At 31.3% G+C, this 22,522-nt stretch overlaps 1 protein-coding gene across 1 annotated transcript; it reads right to left on the reverse strand.

Annotated features, from left to right (window-relative positions):
* Positions 1-14,925: 14,925 nt before the first annotated feature.
* Positions 14,926-18,595, reverse strand: LOC133192606 (uncharacterized). Its single transcript, XM_061328601.1, has 2 exons — positions 18,563-18,595; positions 14,926-16,808 (listed from the first exon to the last, which is right to left on the reverse strand). Exon 2 carries the CDS (start codon positions 16,806-16,808, stop codon positions 14,928-14,930), a length of 1,881 nt encoding a protein of 626 aa, XP_061184585.1. The 5' UTR covers positions 18,563-18,595; the 3' UTR covers positions 14,926-14,927.
* Positions 18,596-22,522: the final 3,927 nt, after the last annotated feature.

Below are 22,522 nucleotides of genomic sequence, written 5' to 3' on the forward strand. Positions count from 1 at the left end.
ATCCCTATTATGCTTAATGTCAATAATGGTTGCATAATTTCATGAAAAATTTATTTTGTGAATCTTCAATTTAAAAAAATTTCTCTTTTCATCTTTCCTGATTCTGCATTTTAGATGATTTCACTTGTGCAATCACATAATGTCATTGCAAATTTTTTCTCGGTTTTGATTATTTCTTTGTAAAATCACCATATTAAGCATACATTTCTCAATTCCAATTAGTATTCCAGCAATTTTGTGCACTGTTTCCTAAAAAAAAAAACATATGGATCAATTAGCATTTACATACATAAACACTTTTAAAAAAAGAAGAAAAAAAAAACAAAAGCCATTAAATGCAAATATTGCATGAGATATGATTAAGTCCCCCAACCCCACCCCCTCATATAAAAATAATATGCAGTGAGATCTCTTCTGTTCTCCCAAAACAAAGTCGGGAGCAACAGTCGCAGCAAAGATTGCCAACTGCATGCATCAATTTGATTGCATAAAAATATAGCTTCAATCATCCCCCTTTCTTCTCCACATTTTAAACATTTGAAGTTAAAATTAACATTTCAGCCTTTGCTGAGATACAAAAATTTATATTTTGATTCCTTATATCAAATTTTATAAGGATATCTCATAAATTACAGAATTCTATTAAGTGTGAAGTAGTACTGTTTTAATAATGAAAATTTCTTTCTATATCTTAAACTTTCTTATGTAGTTGCAATTATATAATGTAATTAGAGATTATAAAACAAATTTCAAAGTTTTTCTAATTTTATATAATTAGTTCTTAAATGAAATAGCACATGACACTACCCCCACCCCTCCAAAAATAATCCAAACAAACAAACAAAATTAAGCCCTGGACACACTGAAACCTACAAAACCTGCAATGTTGTGTTTTGTTTAGCAATGTGATGGTTTTACATGTGTTTACATTCTACCTGGATCAACATGTAAAAAAAGTTAATGATTCAATGAATGCAAGACAGTTACTATATATTGTTACCCCCCCCCCCCCCCTTTATGCAAACACACATTGAAATTTGGTGTAACTTTAAAACCAATGTAAATTTTATCATATACGCTGTATGGATAACATAATTTTCATATTATTAATATTTATTATTATATGCAGTTTGAAAACTTGACGATTATTAATTAATTTTTTTTAATAATTGAATATTCAAATGTCATTGATGTTTTTGGGATACTTTGATGTTTCTTTCTTATAGATATTCATACACTGTCATTAATTAATTTACTTATAATTCACAAACATGCATGAGTTAAGAGTAAATATTGACAAAGGTAAATAATTTTTAAAGGTTTTTGTACTTTGATACTTGCCTAGTGATCTTATTACTGCCAGGTATCTTTCACGGCCTTATCACCAAACGCAACATAATTTGTAGCTCTGGAATCCATGTAACTGCTGTTGCTTTCTTATAAATATTTTGTTTCCAATGCTTCTATTGTTCATGCAGAGCATCGGTACGTATCACACTTGGAATTTCAATAAGGTGAAATCCATTTCAGGCTTTTCACGACCAAACACATATATTTCTCAGGCACAGCAAGGCTTGACCAAACATTTAAATTCCAGTAATACGAAATACTATACAAAGAAGGTCTAAAATGACTGAAAATATCCAAAACAGTGAGAATTAACTCCTCTGAATCATGTTCTGCTCTCTACCTTCACTTTCATTTTCTTGAAAGAATCTGGGGGAATAAGACGAGCCATGTGCCCATGCCCATTTTTTGGCTATGCAAGAACATTTATTGGAAAAAATCTCTCAATTGCTCGAATTTACTTAAGCATTTTAATGTTTACCGTAGTTTTCAAAATGATATTTACATTATAAACAAGCTAAACAGTTGACTTTCATTTACTGTCACATATGTCTTACATGGGTAAGGACTTCTATTTAATAATTAATCTGCATATTGAGTGTTTACTCTTATTGTGGAGATATTATAAAAATGTTAACATCGTATGTAATGATAATGGTGATCTAGAAGCGCTTTTATTTAAAATAAATAAAAACGGGAATAAAAGTATTCAAATATCTATTATAATTTTTATCCGGCATTTTAAATAATTTACTGTAAATAAGTTCATTACTACATGTATATATTTTATTTCCAGTGAAAAATATGTTATTCCTATAGACATTTTTTTAATAAAGTGAAAAAAAAAAATCAAAAAAATCAGAGCATGACTCGAACACTTTCCTCAATAAACGTCCATTTAAAGAGCTCCTCGCTAACCACTAGACCACGGAGTCACACTAACATGTCTCTTTAAATAGCATACAGTTCTCTATATTTAGCAAGCGTTTTTGAACTTAGAATTTTTTAAGACCACGGTGAAAATTTATGTAAGTTAACTTAATTTTTTATGTAGAGTGGGTCTTCATACCAAATTTTTGCAAGTGTAAAAAGCAACATCATTCCATTGCCTTTCATTAATCGTTCTCAAAAAAATGGTACGATGACCCACTCTATTTAAAAAATGTAGTTATATCATCCAATTTATGTCAGTTTCTGTGAAAATTGAGCGTGATGCCATTTTGTTGTGTTAATCAGAATCATTTTCGCTGTTACAGTATTCATGTTTTGTCAAATTTGTATGCAAATGGTAATAAGCATTACATTAATTCAACAAAAAGTGAAATTTTTGTAAAATGAATTTATTGATTTTTTATCGATCGTTATGTAGGCATATGGCTCGGCTTATCCCCCCAGTTTCTTTGGCTGAAGATTTCCGAAAAGGGAAACAACTCTTGGTGAAAAAGTATGTAATTTCAGTGATTTTTACAAGCTTTACAAATGATTTATTTTCTTTAATCAAATATTACCACTCCAATTTTTTGATATGTTCATAATAATTGTTTAGGGTAAAATTAGGAGCATCAAAGTATTCCACCAGTGCCTGCGTTTTTTAGATACACTGTTATGTTTTCCCCACCTTTTTAATAGCATTTTTTGACATTACTTTGCATTTCTTGGCAGGTCCAAAACTTTTTTTTGCAGTTTTCTTGTTTAGAAAATACAATTCACAAATAATTTTAAAGATAAAAATTAATAATAGTCATTTAAATTCATCAAATAAATATTAATGGGGTGAAATGACCTTTGTTGTTATTTCCCACATATGTGCAAAAATAGGTGACCCGTTACCATGGAAACAATGCCAATTGATCATTTGCAATACTATTTTTTTAAAATGGGCTTATAGTGTAATTATGTCACCAAGTTTAAACAAAATCGGTGAGAGTCTATTTCCAGCCCATTTTGATGCTTACAGAGAATGACTCTTAAAAACTTCTTATCAAGAACCACTGGCCCAAAAAAGTTGAAACTTATATGAAACTTTCTTTGCATAGAGGGGACATTAAATCTCATTTGTCTGTCAGTCTGTCCATCTGTCACAAAAACTTTAACCTTGGTCATAACTTTTAAATGATAAGAGATAATGCTTTCATATTTCACATACATTTACATTACCTATGACAAGTCCAAATATACTATGAGTTTTGACCCCATGACCTTGACCTTGAAGTTTGACATACTTTTCAACAATTTTAACATAATTTTAAATTGATCATTTTGAAAGAGGAAAGATAGGGCTTTCATATTATACATGTATATTACCTGTGACAAGACCTTTCTAAATATATCATGACTTTTGACCCTGTGACCTTGACCTTGACATACTTTTCAAATATGTTATATTTTCTTATAACTTTCGATTGAGAAGCGATAGGACTTTCATATAATTTGACATGTACATTACCTGTAACAAGATGTTTCCAAGCATACTATGATTTTTTTTATCCCTTGACCTTCATGTTTTGCTTAATTTTCAAAAATTTCAACTTTGATGATTACTTTTGAATGACATATGATAGGGCGTGCAAATTTGACACAATATGCCAAAAATAATGGCATCCCATCCACTAAGACACCGAAAGCAGGGGGCCACAATTCTTTGAATTTGCTTGTTAGTCATATTGATATGGAAACATCCTCATATAGTGTAGATTCAAGTTTTTTTTCAAATCATGACCTCCGGGGGTAGGGTTGGGCCACAATAAGGGATCAAAGTTTTACATAGGAATAAAAGGAAAACAATCTTCAAAATTTTTCTTATCACGAACAACAAGACCATGATTAGACATATTAATATGGAAACATTCTCAAGTAATGTAGATTCAAGTTTGTACATACATGTATCATGACCCCATGGGTTAGGGAGGGGCCATTTTTTCCTGCCCCTACTTGCCATACATATGAAAATGCAAATTTTGAAACCATTTTGCACATCCACAGGACAAAACCAATCATTTTCCAAATGATTAGGCTAATGCATAAAATATAAGGAAAGTTCTGGGAACCAGGGTGTTTTGGTATTAAAAAATCCACAATTTTTGACCCCCATTTAACCCCCAGGGTGGAAATGAAAATTCCGAAAACCTATTGCACATCCACGAAACACCAACAACCATCTCCCAAAATTAAGATGATTAGGCTACTGTGTAAAATGAAAGAGGAGTTCGGGAACCAGGGGTTCTTTGCATTAAAAAAACGTCATTTTTCGACACCCATTTGACCCCTAGGGTGAAAATGAAAATTCCAAATCCTTATTGCACATCTACATGACACCATCAACCATCTTTCAAAAGATGATTAGGCTACTGTGTAAAATGTAAGAGGAGTTCAGGAAACCAGGGGCTTTTTGCATTAAAAAAACGTCATTTTTCGACCCCATGTGACCCCCAAAAAGGAAAATTCCAAATCCTTATTGCACATCTACATGACACCACCAACCATATACCAAAAAATTATTGGCTGCTGTGTAAAATGTAAGAGAAGTTTGAGGAAGAAGAAAGTGTAACAGACGGACGGTCGAACGGACATGAGTAAAAACAATATACCCGAACTTTCTTTAGAAAGTGTGGTATAATGACCACAACCGTTTTTAAAGATGAAGACAGCAGCGTTATCTCAGATGCTCTCATAAATATTGTTACCGAATCTGCTGAATAATCTTTTTATTTCTTTCATGATAAAATATCTGAGATTTTTTTTATAGCAAAATTTTTCGCCATGGATTATTTTCAGTATTATAATTGCCCATTGATATATGAGCAATATATTCAACATCAATTGCTCAAAATATTTGAATTGAATTTTTCTTTTGAGTAAATAAATCTTATTTAACCCATAAGATGATGTTTGTATTCTAAGTATTGCTAAGTTTTCCCATAGTTCCTTAGCGAATGACGAGGAGTACGTTTGCTAACGGGGGAAATATGTAGTAGTGATAGTTTTATGCTAAAATTGTTATGACTAGACTTTGACCCGTGCGTGTACGGGTTGACATTGTTATGAATGCATCCATGTGCATATCGGACATTTACCAAGGGTATCCTAAGTAGGAAAGTAGGAACTTAAAAGTACTTCTTGCTGCAATAATGAAGCCTTTTGAAATTCCTGGGGTGGGGGTACAACTCTTTTTGGATCATACAATATAATTTCCATTTTTTTTAATTGAAATCAAAGACATACAATGTAATCAGAAACATTTTAAAATAAATGTTTTTGATGTAATTATTCAGAGCATAATTTTTTTTCAAAGTATTTAGTAAAGTCTGAGTTTACCGCAAACTTTAAAGTTTACTGACCTTGACCGATTTTATTTTGGGACAGCCAATGAGAATTTGGGAGCGGATCTTGAACTGAATATGGGAATTTTTCTTACTTCATACGTAAATAATGCAGCAAAAGAAAATACATACCTCATAAACATTAAAAAAAAATTATATATCTGTTTAGTGATAACAAAAGTTAATCTACTACAGTATAAACGTTTTCAATCAAAAGTCATTACATCACATGAGAACTGTCATGGCGGCTGAAGAAGACAACTTGTTTTCACGCTGGTGTATTTTTTCTTGTGGCGATTTAATGAAACGTTAGTTTGTTTGCTACGATTAAATATAATTCATTTCATCAATGAATAAATATTTTTTTATGATCTTAATTTTGTCCCAGCTCATAATTTTGAGATTTACTATGCATGGATTATATTTTACAAATGATCGATATTTTAACAGCATTGATCATGTTGATAGAATGAACTGTACTGGCCGCAAGGGCTGACTTCAGACTACCTATCAAACGTAGTTACCACGACAACCTTTACATATTTAGAAGAACAGACTGGCCCTTCTATATAACGCACTGAAGATCAATAACAATAATTTACATATTTCACCTTTTTTCGAAAGTTAAAGAAATTTTTGGAGGTGAATTTAAATATAAACAATAAAATGCTTTCTTTGATGGTTCACGTGGGAAATGCAAGGCGCAAGCATTGCAGAAAAAAATTACATAATCCGCTAATACGGGTTACATGTTTTTTTCCGCAATGCTACTTTTATGTTTGTGTCATGCATATCTCACATGAACCACTTAAGAAAGCATTTTATTATTTAAATAACAGATGCGAATGCATGAACATACACGCTGGCAAACAGGCAGGACAATAAACACAAAGGCATACATAAAAGACAGGAGGTACGTGTTGTTGACAACATGGTTATAGGGTTTGACTGGTTATACCTGGGCCCCAGGTAACTCAGGGGGTGTTCACCGACCAGGGTCAGAGGTCATTACATGTATTTACATAACAAAGCTATAAGCCTACAATAATGCTATTAATTTCACTACACTCTCATAAGAAATATAATGTGAATTTTTTACATGGAATCAAATATTTCTTTGCCTTTAGTCTGTTTCATATTTACCGCGTTATAAATCTCAGCAGTGAAGGTAATAGTAAACGTGGCGAACAAATTCAAGTTGCAATCATTTAGACGCATTTCAAATTGAAAATATCGGTTATATTGACGTTATTTGATTATTTCGATTTATTTCAAAGTTAAGAAATGAAAATAAATTAAATATTATTGTAATTTTTGGCGGAAAAAGAATGTCTACTTCACTAAGATGTGATTCTAGCTGGAGTTGTAACACCCCCCCCCCTTCCCCTAAAAAAAAAAAGCATAAAAGAAAGGAAGGATAAAATAAAATAGGGTAGTTACATTAATATTGCTCCTTCGATCATGAGCTTTTTGCCTCCGTTGAGATGGCCAGAGACATAAATAACATATAATAAATGTACCTCCGAGATGGCGAATGATTACCCACGTGGCCACAATATCACATTTGCATGGATAAATTCAGAAACGATGATACAAATACGTGTAAATTTTCATTGGAAATTTGCTATATATCCTGTTCATATATATTTATGATTTCTTATTAGAGAAATTATAAAATAACAAATATATATCTACTTAGTACTTTTGTCTTCTCTGATTTGAACACCGTGATTTAGTGTGAATGTAATGCGCACGCACAAGATTGTAAAATCCAAAAAATCCAGATGATTTCCGGAATTTTTTGAGGAATTTTCGTTGATTATTAATTAGCGAAGCTTAATTGAGAAAAAAATAAAAACAAATTGGTAATCTTCAAGTACCAATGATGTTTAAAATATATAAAACAAAAGACAGTACTCTTCCGATTTATCGGTATTAAAGGCCAAAAATTCGAGTCTATAATTTTAATATAGTAGTATAGATAGTCAAATGTATATTTTATTAATTATACATGATAAATATGTCACAACTGATTATAAACCAAAATACATGTATTAATCTGTATGTCGATCTATATTGATCAAGATGATAATTTATAAATCAAGTAATTAACTGTTCAAGAAATTAATTTATCAAAATAAAATAACTTTCAAAATAAAATAAACTAATTGAAATAAAATATACAATCAGTTGAAACTTTAGATCCACTCCTTGTACTACCTGTACACCTGAGTAGAATTCAAATTCTTTTAATCATATTGGTCAAAACTTTTACCTCGATATTCTTGACATGAGAAAGACATTATTCAGCTTGATTTCAGGCTGGGAAGACATGCGTATCAAATATACTTCTTAATTTTAAATGTGAAATGGCTGCCAGCTTCTAGTATGTTAGTAACTGATTTACTTCTTCTTACTAACATTATATATATTTCAAAATCTGTGATTTTTCTGATTTATTTGATTTATCTGAAATTAATAAACTAATGCGTTTGCAAGAGCTGAGAGTTAATGTTATTATTTTATTACAGTATATACAATATTAATGTACCAGTGTTAATTACAAAGGTACCAGACACTCTGTTCCACAAACAAACACATTTCATATTTTTATAAATATACTTATTTTCATATTCTGAATTAACAAGTGAACTAAGAATTCACTTAATGATTATGAATAATGTAAAACAATCAACATATGTTTCAAGATAATATGTATACTAGTAGATTATACAAGTATAATCAGAAAAAAAACTTTTTATCAATCAACCTGCCACTTCACACTAAACTTTTTGATAAGCTCAGTGACCAAAATGATGATAGCCCGACAATCCGCAGCATGAAAAGAATCATGAACAATGACTAAAAAGAAAGGTACACACGCATTGAATCTACCCTCCGTATGGTTTCAGCATTTGATCCGAGATTCAAACAGCTTTATCAGAGAGTGAAAGATCAGTGGTTTACTCTGATTTGGTCACAGAATTATGTAAAGTACAGAAAATAGTAAGAAAAATGGGCCATCTCTACCACTACTTCCTTCGCTTGAGTCTGAGTCTCCAGCTGTCAGTCCTTTGAAAAAGAAAGTCAATTCAGTGGGTACTTCAAGTTCTAGTCAGCAAGGTGATTCTGTGGATTATGTGGTCAATACTTTTTTTTGGTGATGTGTATATTACAAATGTGGAACCTCCAAAATCTCCAGTCTTAATAGCTGAACAGCAGGTGAATGGATATCGAAGTTCTCACCCAATTTCCCTCAATGAAAATCCTCTATTGTGGTGGGAAGATAATGAATACAACAGTCCCCTAGTTGCCAAACTTGCAAAGGCCTATTAGTGTATTCCAGCAACTAGTGTGCCCTCAGATAGGATATTTTCCATCACAGATGACATTTTAAGTGCTTAAAGAGCTCGTCTAAAGTCAAAACATGTTGACACATCAATTTTCTTAAAGAAAAACATGAAATAGTCTTCATGTATTCAGTGTATTGACTTTGACAATTTTTTGCCACTGACTTTATTGATTCATTATTGGACTGTATGTAGTTCACAGTATGTTGGTTATATTGAAAAAAGTATATAATCCAAAATAAAAAGTTTTGTATTATTATTTATGATATTTTTATTTTGCTAGTCAGATAACTCTGTTCTGTGTCTATTTTGTTGTTTAAGACACGCATTAAACATAAAAAATGTTATGTTTTTACAGAATTATGTTTGTAAAAAAGAAACAGAAATTTGCTTGAATTATAATAGATTTTGTAAAAAGAAAAAAAAAATCATATTATAATGATATTCTTGAAATATATCATGATATATTGCGAACGAAAACTTTGGCGATACCCATCCCTAGTGTTTTACTATAGTCCTGCTTGACACGTCTTCATGGTGAGGTGAATATGTTCAAAAATGGTCCTCTTAAGGACCCTCTATACACTGAAGAAAAATGTTTTTGGGACTTTGAGAAAATTATTTAGCATAAAGGAGGATATTTTGATATTAACTAACTCATTTTTAATATAGGAATCGTGCCTTTTTTATTCAGGAAAAATCTTCAAAGACAATGAAGTAATAGAAAAGAAAAATTGCCTTCACTTACTCAAATGGATAAAATACATGCAAATAAAATTTTCAATTTCTCTGTCTTGGTCTAATATAATGTTTAGTATACTTGGATCTATTTCAATTTATGTGTTTTAGTTCAGATCACAATTTATTCTACTTGTATGTCAAATGGTAGGTCAGTCTAATTACACAAAAGTACACTGAAAATAGGGTGCAGTGTAGAGAGGGTCCTTAAATTACTAACATTGTGTGAACTTAGGGAAACTTCGTCTTTCAATTAGCGTCAAAATTTTATGAATATAATGAATTCTGTGGAAGATTACGACAGGCAATGAGCCAAACATGAAAAGAAGACTTTGACACTTTGTCAGAATGGATTTAGAGTATCAGATGGATGTTGAAATCTCGCATTAACCGGCTTAGGGCAAAATGAAATTAAAGTCATCTATCTTTCTGTCATCTTTCTGTCATCAATAGCTCAGAGGGAAAAAAAAGATAAGATAGATTACACGATCAAAATGTACTGGTACCAGCCGACAAAGCAGGTAACAAAATTGTCTTTGTTTGTAAGGCTCAGTAATTTAATTGTATTTTAGAGGAACTCGAATTTAATTCTGCAAGTGGTAATCCAACTTATAAAAAGTTCCTTTTCTAAGGAGGGAATTCTTCAAAATCATATTTCAATTTTAAATATATTTAATACTCCCGAAAATCAAGTAGAATTTTAATTACCATACCCGTACTGGGTTCTAAACTACATAAAAATTCTTGCAAATAAAGATATGTATCTTTTTCAAGTAAATGTTCTACCAAGCCTCAAGCTCTTTATTTACTCCTCATTAAAATATTAAGAGCCATTCTCTGTAATGACTTGAACTTTTATATAGGAGCTGTGGCACGCATAGTCTCAGAATTTCTCCAAACTCTCTTTGATAAAAGTCTTTGATACCGTAAACTCAAATCAGGCAAAAATTGGTTGCTATGTGTCATGGTTACCATAGCAACATGCCCTAAAGTTTGAAAAATGGCATTTTTCAACATCTTCAGAGTCCCACAGTTAACGATTGCAGCAAAGCAAACAAGTGGCAATGACTGTTTCTGAAAGTTGAAGGCCTGGTGTCTTAAATACATGATAAACATGTTTGGTAAATCATCTATAACATACGTTACTATGGAAACAAAGTATTAAAAAGTAATAATTTTGTTCATTTAATTTTATAAAGTCATACACTTAAGAATAAAAACAATTATAGGTTGAAATGCAAGCAAGTAATAGAGAAGAGATCCTTGTAACATATACCAAGGACAAAATATGATATTTCTTATAGGTTGGCAATGGTTGCCATGGTTTTAATACCACGAAGGGATTTTAAATTTACTAATCTTATCCTATCTTTTTAAAAAAGCATATTTCTCTACAACCGATGATCAATTTTTAAAGGCCTTGGTGTGACCCTAATTTTCACATTTCAAAAAATTCAATTTCTATTCTTTAAATAGTGCGTTGCTATGGAAATAAGGCGAAAATACATGCATAAAAATCTGAAAAATACTCTGTTTCCTTGGATACGTACCGTTGTATGTAGATTCCCAAAACTTTAATGATTGATATATGTGAACAACTAACCTGACTTTCAATTTTGACTATCACCCAATCTCTAACTGGATGCAAAAAGCTGGCACATAGGATCTAATACTGACAAAAAATTAACAAAATCGAACATTTTCTATTCTTGGTAACCATAGCAACAGTGTTGTATTTTTCAACAACCTTTATCAATATATGATATTCAACTTTAGTTCTACGAGATAAGTACTATTCAAGGTGATTCAAATAATATTTTTCTTGATTAAAAGGTTAGTAAATTCCTAAAGAAGCAAAGAAATATCACTTTAAACAACTAGTACGTTGTTTCCATGGTTACACTGCAAAGTAACAGTTAATCTCATTTTTTCTTATGTTGTCGGTGTTGCAAGGATGCATATGTGCCAGTCATGAATCTTATTGTTTTTCCTCATGATAGTAGCATTAACCCAATCATAGCAACAGATTTTGCATGGTTACACTGTGTTTCCATGGCAACCATGAAAGTTATTTTTAGAATAATATTGCCAATACCTAATTACATGAGGTCAAATATTTTTCATTGTTTTTCTTACGTTGTTGATTGAGTTTGATCATGTAACATCTATCATTTGTGACTATAGAGCGTTTTTCAGCATTTTTCAGCATCTAAAATGTATTCCAAATGTACCCATGGTTACCACTTACTTAGAGATAAAATCTAAATAGTTTCTTTATAGCATAAGTGGCAACAAGGTTTCATGTTTTTGGGAGAATGGTTTGTTTGTTTTTCTTTGTCTTTATTAAGGCTTAATGAAGATTTAAAGTAGCTGAAAATCTCAATTTTTTCAACTTTTCTGGCTGTCACCATGGCAACCAAGACACATAGCAACGGAATTTTATTTGATATATGTTTCTGGTGTCAAGTTGTAATAAAGGGCAAAGTTTCATCAAAATCGGTGACCATGCGTGGCAAAGTTTAAGTGGTTACAGAGGATCGCTATTAACAGCAGTAAAGGAGAAACGTTTGGAATAGTGTGCTACAATATCTTCGAGAAGTGGTGTTAATCAGATTTAGATACATAAAAAAATGCCAAGGAATCTTATGAAAATTTGAAATCAATTTTTTTTTCAAAAATCAATAACATCAAACTTATGACTTTTCACCACTTTGTACAATCATTCCCCACGATAAATTAAGGTCCAGGCTTTTTTACACCATAGACAGATGCTTTTTTTTTTCAACAAAATGTGACTTGTAAATTTACTTACTTTGTCATTGGTAATTCTGATTATATACACAATTACTACAAAGTTGAGAAAAAAAAGATGCTTGAGTTTCTGATTGACAATTATATCTATGTAGATTTTGAGACAAGTCTTTTAACAATCTGTTGGAATACCTAAGGAATTTCTAAGGGTATTAATTGTGTCCCGTTATTTGCAGACCTATTTTGGTATTCATATGACGCAGAATTTATTTTTAAAAAAAACTTCTACATGAAAAGAAGAAGTATCTTGCTTTGGCCTTTAAACATTTAGATATATCGACGACATTTTATCAATTAACAATATTTATTTTCATTTCTAGATTGAGTCGATATATCCTTATCAACTCGAAATAAAGATACTTAAGTGTCTAACAAATCTGCAGCTGTTTCATATTTGGATATTTTGCTAGAAAAAGACGTCACTGGTAACCTTACCATAAAACTTTACGATAAACGGGATGATTTCAACTTTTCTTTCGTTAACTTTCATTATTTATGTAGCAATATACTATTATCACTTGCATATGGAGTTCATGTCTCTCAGTTGATTTGAGATGCATGCTCTACATATTAAAAATTTCTAAAACGAGGCAAGCTATTGACAAATAAGATGATGATACAAGGATATCAACAGTCTCTTTAAAGTCAACATATTGCAAATGCTATCGTCGATGCACTGACCCACTCAGCTGTTACAGTCTATCTTTGAGTCAATTTTTCTAATATGCATATAATACCTTGTTCATACTGCAAGAATTTTACTCATAAGTATATTTACTCAAGAGCAAATTTGCTCTGGTATGCAAAATTAAATTTACAATGCATTTTGTATGATTTTATATACTGTGAGTAAATCGATATTCTTAATTTTTAACATTATTTTATTATGAATTAAACAAAAAAGGATTGGACAGCACGCAATGCCTACGTGCATATAATTCCTCTCCTTAATTCAAGTCATAGAAGTTATTTGTTAAGTAACATTAACATTTTTTATATAGATATACACATGTAAATATACTACAAGAAATTCACAATAATAAGACTAAACAAACAGTTAAGACTGAGCTGATAATATGTTTGTAATCAAATATACATGTATATATTACTAGCAAAAGTAATACAGGCATAAAAGAAAGATAATAAGAACACATAAAAAAGATGGTTCTTTGGTTTGACAATTAAAAAAGATCTGCTGATGTAGTAAATTCATATACAAGTTTAAATACTGCAACATTTTGATTGTAAGATTATTGTCTTCATTTAAAATAGATTAAAGGCATTTGTAATTTAAAAGTATCAAAGTTTTGTATGTGTTTGTATATTGGACATTTCATAAAAAAGTGAAATGATGTTTCGGAAATATTTCCACACATCACACAACTGTGACCTTCCCTTAAACATTTATTACATAACTCAGCTGTTAGATTACTAGAATTATTTCGCAATTGGTAATGCAATTCCCTTTACAAATTCCATAGTTGTAATATTTCCTAGGTTTTAAGCATATTTATTGTATTCAAGAACAGGACGAACGAAAGCAAAATATATTTTTATTAAAGAATCCCTCTTAAATGTATGCCTTAACATTCTTAAGATATTTAATCGGTTACAGGATTTGGCATGAATATCAAGTATGTGGATTTGAGTTTGTTTGTTGTTTAACGTCCCTCTCCAGAATTTTTCACTCATATGGACACGCCACCACTTGCCGGTGGAGGGCTGCAAATGACCTGTACTCGGCACTCAGGGCCATTGAGCAGTGAGGGATCTTTTTTCGTGCCAGTACCTACTGCGACACGGGATCTCGGTTTATATGATCTCATCCAAAGGACCGGACTCCACGTCCCGTAGTGGATTCGAACCCCCTAACGTAAGGATCAACTCCTTACACCGTAGAGCAAACGCTTCAATCACCGTGCCACGCGGGCGACTGGGTTTGATTAAATCCATATTAAAATCACTATACGTATTTATATATATCCAAATTGTTTGCATATGTGTATAGCTCGCTGTATGAACAGGGCTTAAGACCTCTGCTTAAGGAGCTGTATACCTTATTCACTACCTCACACGTTACATGAAGGTTTTTTATAAAGTAGAAATGAATCATCTAATATTTGAAAAAAAGTTTTAAATATTGTAAACAAAGTTTCATAAAATGGGCAAAATTCTATATTTTGTATGTAATTACGATTTAAAATGAAGTTTTGGTCCAAAAAGCGTCACTAAAGTAACCCAAATATTTTCTCTGATTAAATGTCTTCCTTTCTATACTATGACAGATTGTAATAATTTAACAAAAGTAATTTATATTTTTGGGAAACATTACAATTCTACAGATTCTGTTACATGTAATATTTCAATTTCTCTTCATAAATTCAACAAATCTTTTTATTTCATCTTTCATCACCAATGTTTTAAAAAGAAGGGAATTATTATCTCCTCTCAAGATAAACTCTTGGAGTTCATTTTTAGCATTTTTACTGACAAATTCTACCTCGGAAAGAGGATGTTTTATATAACGTGCTTCAGTAAAGATAGCACTGAACTCGGATGCATCAAGAGATTTTACTATTAGTTCTTCGATTCGTCCCCCTTTCCAGAAAAATGTTTGATCAATTTCTTTTAATCGTATTAGTACATCTAACCCTTCAGGATCACTAATGAATGAATCAAGCGTTTTAAATTTATCGAACCTTCCCTTTTGTCTTATCTTGAAACCTTGAATTGCAATACTGGTGGCTTTTTTCTTTTCATCCTTCGTGATCACGACGTAGGCGTCTAGGTCGAGAAGAAATCTACAACTTACATTGAAATCTTCACAACAGCTTCTAATCTGTTCCTCATAAGAGCATGAACCTAGCTCAATTAATTGATGACTTGATATATTCTGTATGTCCATTGGATCTAGATTCAATTCCCTTCTCAAATTTTCGTCATCAATGTGTTGCACAAGATAACTAAAAATACCTTCAATTACTATTTTGTCTGCCTTGCCCTCGACACAAAGAATTCTTCTTGCAAACAAAACTTTTTTAAGATCATCTGTGTCAGTTAACAGTTTGACACTTCTCTGAGAAATATAACTCAGATTACTACAAGATACAACTTTATGATTTGGAGTGGCATCAACTTTTTCAGAAACACATACATGTGTTTTTGGAATTGTCCACCTGCTGACAAATGAAATGTTGTGAGAGATCAGGATGAAAGCTTTTCCTTCCGATCTAAAAATTAATTCTCTTAGACGTTCAACCATTTCGGGATGCATTCCTCGATCTGGTTCCTCTAAACAAATTGTTTTAAAATCGTTGCATGCGAATATAAGCGCAAATTGTATTGCCTCTACAATACCTTCAGGAGCTCTTAAAAGACTAATTCCATTAATTGTTATGGTGTGTGCAGTCCCACCTACTTCAAAATGATTTGGATACGTTAACTTATCTAATGTATCTTGGAATAATTTTTTGTCTATTCGCCTTTTGTTTTCAGTACTTTCCTTCCCTTCCTCTGGAAAATACAGGTCACGAATAATCTCTGCTCTAGCATTGACTTCTTTCTCGTTTGCTTCTCGCCAGTTTGCTCTAACTCGCTCACTTTCTGTCCACTGAGATGGACCAATCGATCGCATCGGAAAAGTTGCTACAAAGAAATTTTCTAGTTCGTATAATACCAATTGACAGGCACTTTGAGGCTCTCCTGAGCTAAGTAAGTCAAATTCAGACTTCGGAAAAGAACTGATGATTTCCCTCACAAAAGTATCGATGTTTTTTGGTATTGTACCATTTTCTATGTAATTTTTCAAAGCATCAACATCGGTGATTGGCACATTTTCTCTCGATGCCATTAACGCACCAATAGATTTTATTTTCCCCCCAGTAGATATGCAATCATATTTATCAGCACAACCCAGCAATCTATCTGAATATTTGTATATAATAAACTTCACAAAATATTTTTTTTCGCCTTCCAAAGCCATAAATATTCCGGACAACAATTCACATGGACTTCTTTCCAAATTAGTAAATCTGCATATTGCAAAAGCTGGGTCTTTTTCGTTGCCACAAGTGGAGGGTATAGTTGAACTTATTCTTGTTGACATGCAACGTCTAATAAGTTCGAAAATAACGGATTTCCCACTACCATTTCTTCCAATAATTAAATTAAATCCATCGCTGAATTCCACTGATTGGTGTTCGTTGTAATGAACAACATTCTTGAACATCATTGAACGCAGCATCTGTAAACAGGAATAAAGACTGTTCAAGTATATGTTAATTCTATGTAATAATATGCCTTTGATTTAGTAATAAGGATTTAAATCAAAGAATAATTAAATAGTTCAAGCATAAAAATGTATATTTTGTAATAATTATAAATTATACTTAATAAAAATTATATATATGCTTTAAATAGTAAAATTTATTATCAATTGGTAGCCAGTTCTTTCAAAGGATCAACATATGGTTTTTCCCGTTCTTATTTAAATATGTTAATCACTGTTGACAATACAAGGAGAATTTGGCATGCTCTGTTTTTTGTTTTACTTCTCAAAACCTAATCAAAGTGAAAGAAGATGGAAACAGATTATCACTATGCACTTTCACGTGTTTGTAATATGGAACCATTAAATTAAGAAGAAATAGATAACAAAGTACAAATAAATAAAGCTGAAGGAATAATAATGTACAATTACAATTGAGATATAGCATTGTATAATTATTTTATTTTGTTCAACTGTATTTTCGACAAAACTAGCTTATAATTACGACATTTTTCCATCATTTTATATTAAACTATAATTTTTGCGTTAGATATGGATAATATCTTATGAAGTGTTTTTCCATTGGCTAAACTTTGTGATGCAATGTGAATTTTGTAGTGTTATACAGTACTATGCATTCAAATGCTCTAGACATTTTAATAAAATGTCCTTTAAATTTTTTTCATTTTATGTATAAGTTTAAATAATAATTATCAAAGATAATTTTCAATTTGAATATGATTAAAATCATTCGTTCCCAAAGAAGTCCCACAGCAGCTGTCCCAGCGGCCCCAGAAAGCAGTCTCAGTAGCGGAGTTAAGAAATTTAATGGACGGAGCTTACTTCTAACTGAGGTTATCAATAATGTTAGTATTATAAAGGCAGTTAAAATTAATGATGCACTTTTTTAGGGGAAAAAGTGTATATCATACAGGTAAAAATAACACGAAATATTTTCATTTCTCGTTTGACAGTTATTTCTGGACTGTTTACAAAATTACAGAGAAACATACTTCAAACTTGATGCATGTTATGAAAAAAAGACTTTTTCTTCGATATGCTCGAATTCAGGAATACTTATTCTGAGTTGATAACGTTTTAGCAACACCTTCCAACCATCTCAAAGAAGAATATAAAAGACTACGGATGAGGAGATATAAATTTCCATTTCATAGGTTGATCTAGAATTATAAAGAAAAAGAGAAGAAATAAATAAATAAAATGAAAATGTCTCAAAACTCACATTTTGAAAAGAATTGAAGTCCCAAACCCTGAAGGGAAGGGGTTTTAAATGCAGTAAAACTAGCCAATTTCATATATTTTGTAAAGCACTTAGAAAAGAGCCTTATATCTTATATGACCGGTCGACAGGGGATGCTTACTCCTACATGGCACCTGATCCTACTGTTTCCATGACAGCAGCAGTTATTTCAATTTTAGAAACTTTGGGAGAAGGTTACCACAGAGGCATTTAGAAGTTTGAAGATTTTAAAGTAAAAATTCTAGTTTTAAAGAAATCCATGTTTTGTTTCTTTGGCAATAGTGAAATAATTTGAATTATTTTTTTTTATTATTTTGCAGAGGTCAGTTTGACTTGATGTAAGGATTAATGTTTTAAAGAAGAAAAAGATAGACTATAACTGAAGATACCATATTTAGATTTAATCACATCGCAGTTTTTTAGCGTTTGATTCAGCTGAAATCAATAGCTTTTTTTTTCTTAATCTCACCTTGATGATTCAAACAGTTTTTCTTTGATGATGCTGTCTCTTTCACAAATGCTAGATTGAAAAACAAATAAACAAAAAGCATTACTTATTATTTATCTTTAATGATTGTAAGCTTTTTATTTTTCTTTTCATATAATTACAACACATCTGTTACCGGATGCCTTATAATTACAAAATGGAATCCGAATTTGTCAGCCTCTCGTTAAGCTGCAATCGTGTATTTTATCTTCGCACATGATTTTAAGGTTTTAACATGAAGCTTAAGACAGTATTTCTTTGCTGATACTGTCCTCTTTCACAAATGCATTGTCCAGATTTTAAAAGCATAAAAGCAGGAAACAAATCATTACTAATAAAATGATACCAATTTCCTCCTCTCTTTTCATGAAACTTATACCACACCTGTTTTTGTTTTGCTCACATCTAATACTTGAATAATTGTACATACAGTTAAATACATTGATGACTTCTCAACTTTATATACAACTATTCCCCACGATAAATTAAAGTCCAGACTTTCTGACATCGTTGACAGCTGCTTTTTCAATAAAAAACTGAACTCGTAAATTTACTTACCTTGTCATTGGACGTTTGCAAAATTACTTTGTTAAAAACAATCTTATTGTACACACAAGTACTCTGAAGTTGACATTAAAAAGATGCTCGAGTTTCTGATTGACAATATCTATGTGGTTTTTGGAGACCAGATCTTCTAACAATTTATTGGAATTCCCATGGGTACCAATTGCGCCCCGTTGTTAGCAAACCTATTTTTGTATTTATGTGAAGCAGAATTTGTTCAAAATCTTTTTTGTGAAAAGAAGAAAACACTTGCTGTGGCCTTCAACTCGACATTTAGATATATCGACGACGTATTGTCAATTAACAATAGTTATTTCCATTCTTATGTCGACACGATATATCCCGGTGAGCTTGAGATAACAGATACCACAGAGTCTGACACATCTGTTTCATATTTGGATATTTTATTAGAAAAAGACGTTAATAGTAATCTAACAACAAAGCTTTATGATAATATAAATGTGATGACTTTAACTTTTCAATCGTCAACTTCCCTTACTTATGCAGCAATATACCCTTATCACCTGCATACGGGGTTCATATCTTTCAGTTGATTCGATACGCCAGAGCATGCTCTACGTATGAGCAATATCTAAAACGAGGTAAGTTATTGATAAACAAGTTGATGAAACAAGAATATCAGCAGTCTCGTTTAAAGTCATCATTTCGTAAGTTCTATGGTCGATACAATGACCTTTTCAGCAAATACAATCTTTCATTAAGTCAAAGGCTGACTGACTTTTTTCATACAAATTGTTAGGCCATTATTTACACACTGAATTGTAGACGGATTTTTCCGTTATTTACTGATCATGACAAAGAGCACACGGCGGGTGTGGTCGGTCGGCAGGGAATGGCCACTCCTACATGGCACCTGATCCCACTTCTGATGTCTTAGAGGTCCGTGTTTGCTCTGCTCCTATTTTGTAATGTTTAATGGACATTTGAGCATACTGTTCGTTATCTCCACATATTTTATACATGTAAAACTTCTCAGTTTAAAACTTGACAAGGGAACAATAGGCCATGCATGAAGCTCATCCGAAACACGTTGTTCTTTATAACGAGTAGAATATTGAAATTACTAAAGAAGTGATATCTGTTTAGTTGAATAACTTTCTGTTTGACCAAGTCAAGGAATTTGGTGAAAAATCGGAAAATATAACTCTACTGTAACAGTTCAATATTCAAATAAATGAAACGTTTTAGAAATATATGAAATTTTGTTGCTTTAAAGTTTCTGGAAACATTTTCAAGAGTGTAATTTTACATTTTACACAAATTTACCGATCAGATTTCCGTTGAAAGAATTGATCAAATCGTTGATTTTATAAATCATCCAAAAGCTTTCACACATACAATTTAATTGCATACAGTATTTAACATAAATAAAAAAATAGATTAAAATAGATATAAAGGGAATAAAGAAGAATATAGAGATGCTACGATCAAAATGAAATCTAACAATATCAGGATGTTTTATCAATACTAATAAAGGAAAAAATTAACTGGTAAAGTTAAGCAGAATGTTCTTAGTATAAAACTTGACAACTAAAGCCTGATGGTCTTATTAACTTTACTTTTTGATAAATGAAAGTGAAAGATGACTGATTTAAATGCAACATTAGGATTCAATAATTATTTTCACAAAGAATAACCAGTGATTTGAAAGATATTTGTTGAAGGGGTTTTTGTTTTACGAAGAAAAATACTTCTATGTAAAAACTTGTGTAAAAAAAAAAAAAAAAAAAAAAAAAAAAAAAAAAAATAAATGAAAAAAAAATCACTGTTCTCAAGATAACCTTTCTTCGTCTAGAGGAAGTTTTTCCGTAACCTTTAAAAAACGTTCAAAAAACAAAATTTGAAAACGTGGAGATTCATCAAATCAGTCGATAATAGAAATCCAAACATTTACCAATTATACAAAGTCCCGAATCAGAATTGTGAACAATTTTGAAAAAAAGTGGTACATGTATACTATTCTTAGATTGTTACATGTATTAGCAATAGATTTCCTAACTATGAATAATTTTTAGTGATTTACTATTCTATTATTATGGAAATGGCACAGGCTTTTTAAAAGTGTACTTATTTATTTAATACAGGATAAAATGTATATTTTTTGTCTAATTCTCTTCGATTCAAAAACTTCAGAAGTAAGTAGATGGAGTACTGTTTTCTTTAGATTTCTTATCCGAAATCGGAAAGAAAATCTCTGTTTTTAATGGATTACATGCATTTGTTATAACTTGTTATTGTCAGTTTAATCTAAAATATTCTGTCACATAATCCTTGTAATACATTGATACTTCAAGTAATGCAAATAATAGTATAGTTTGGGCACTAATTCATTCCAATGTATGCTTGGTTTAATTTCGAATGCGCTTATATGGTTAATACGTACTTTAAACAGTTTATTAGGAATGTAACGTTGGCTTCATTTCATGTACGTTTACAATAGTATGATCTACTTCAAATTTCAATGAATTCTTATTTCAATGAATCCTGTAAGGGTTTCAACTAAACTTAAGCATTTACCAATTCACCAAAAAGAATAAATACGTGTATATTAATTCCTGAACTTGCAGTGTTCTAATTAAGATATAAAACTGCAATTTCATTGCCAAAGAATAAAACGCAGATGCTGGACGGATTGGTACGATTTATGTCGGGTAATCGATTTTTGTTATCAAGTCAAAATTCTTCAATCAATAATGGCTATGGAATGCTGGATTCTCAAACTGTTTTTCCGATGAGTCAACAAAATTTGCCTTGATGCATTGACAAGATGTTCTCTTCTCTCAGAAATGTTTGATAACTTTGAAAATATTAAGTGCATTAACATAGAGAAAAAGAGATTAGTTGGTAGTTCTTCTTTACAAGACATGCACATAGTGTCAGCCCCCTCCCCACATTATTTATTCCCCGTGAAAAGTCTTTCGCTGTTAATTTAGTATTTATTGAAATTTCCATTAAAAGGGAGCTTACCCCACACCCCACCCCAAAAAAAGTTTTCCGGGAATTTTTTCCGACTAAGCCTGTTCTGTACTAGCCACACTTTTCAAAAATGATGATATGTCCCTGCGGACAGCTTTTGCTTGAAACTCTTCATGATTTTATTTTCATTTACATTTCAATAACAATAATTTCATGAAATTTACAACCCATTAAGTAGCATTTATTCATTCTTGGAAGTTCTTGTCAAACAATAAAAATGCAAAAGTATTTACTTATTTACTTGTGAAATTCTTACAAAGACATCATTGATATGCAAAAATACTTTCAAATAAATCAAATAAACATACTCAATAAAAACGATTAGAAATACATGCAATTTTAAAATGAAAAAAAAATTCAACAAACCGTGATTTTATTCGT

This window comes from Saccostrea echinata, unplaced genomic scaffold, assembly GCF_033153115.1.
Source record: "Saccostrea echinata isolate AGI-Se365-2 ecotype Australia unplaced genomic scaffold, CSIRO_AGI_Sech_v1 ptg000025l, whole genome shotgun sequence".
NCBI lineage: Eukaryota > Metazoa > Mollusca > Bivalvia > Ostreida > Ostreidae > Saccostrea > Saccostrea echinata.

Bases quoted from the DNA above. Each gene is read 5' to 3' on its own strand.
- LOC133192606 (XM_061328601.1), bottom strand. From the start codon at position 16,808: ATGCTGCGTTCAATGATGTTCAAGAATGTTGTTCATTACAACGAACAC.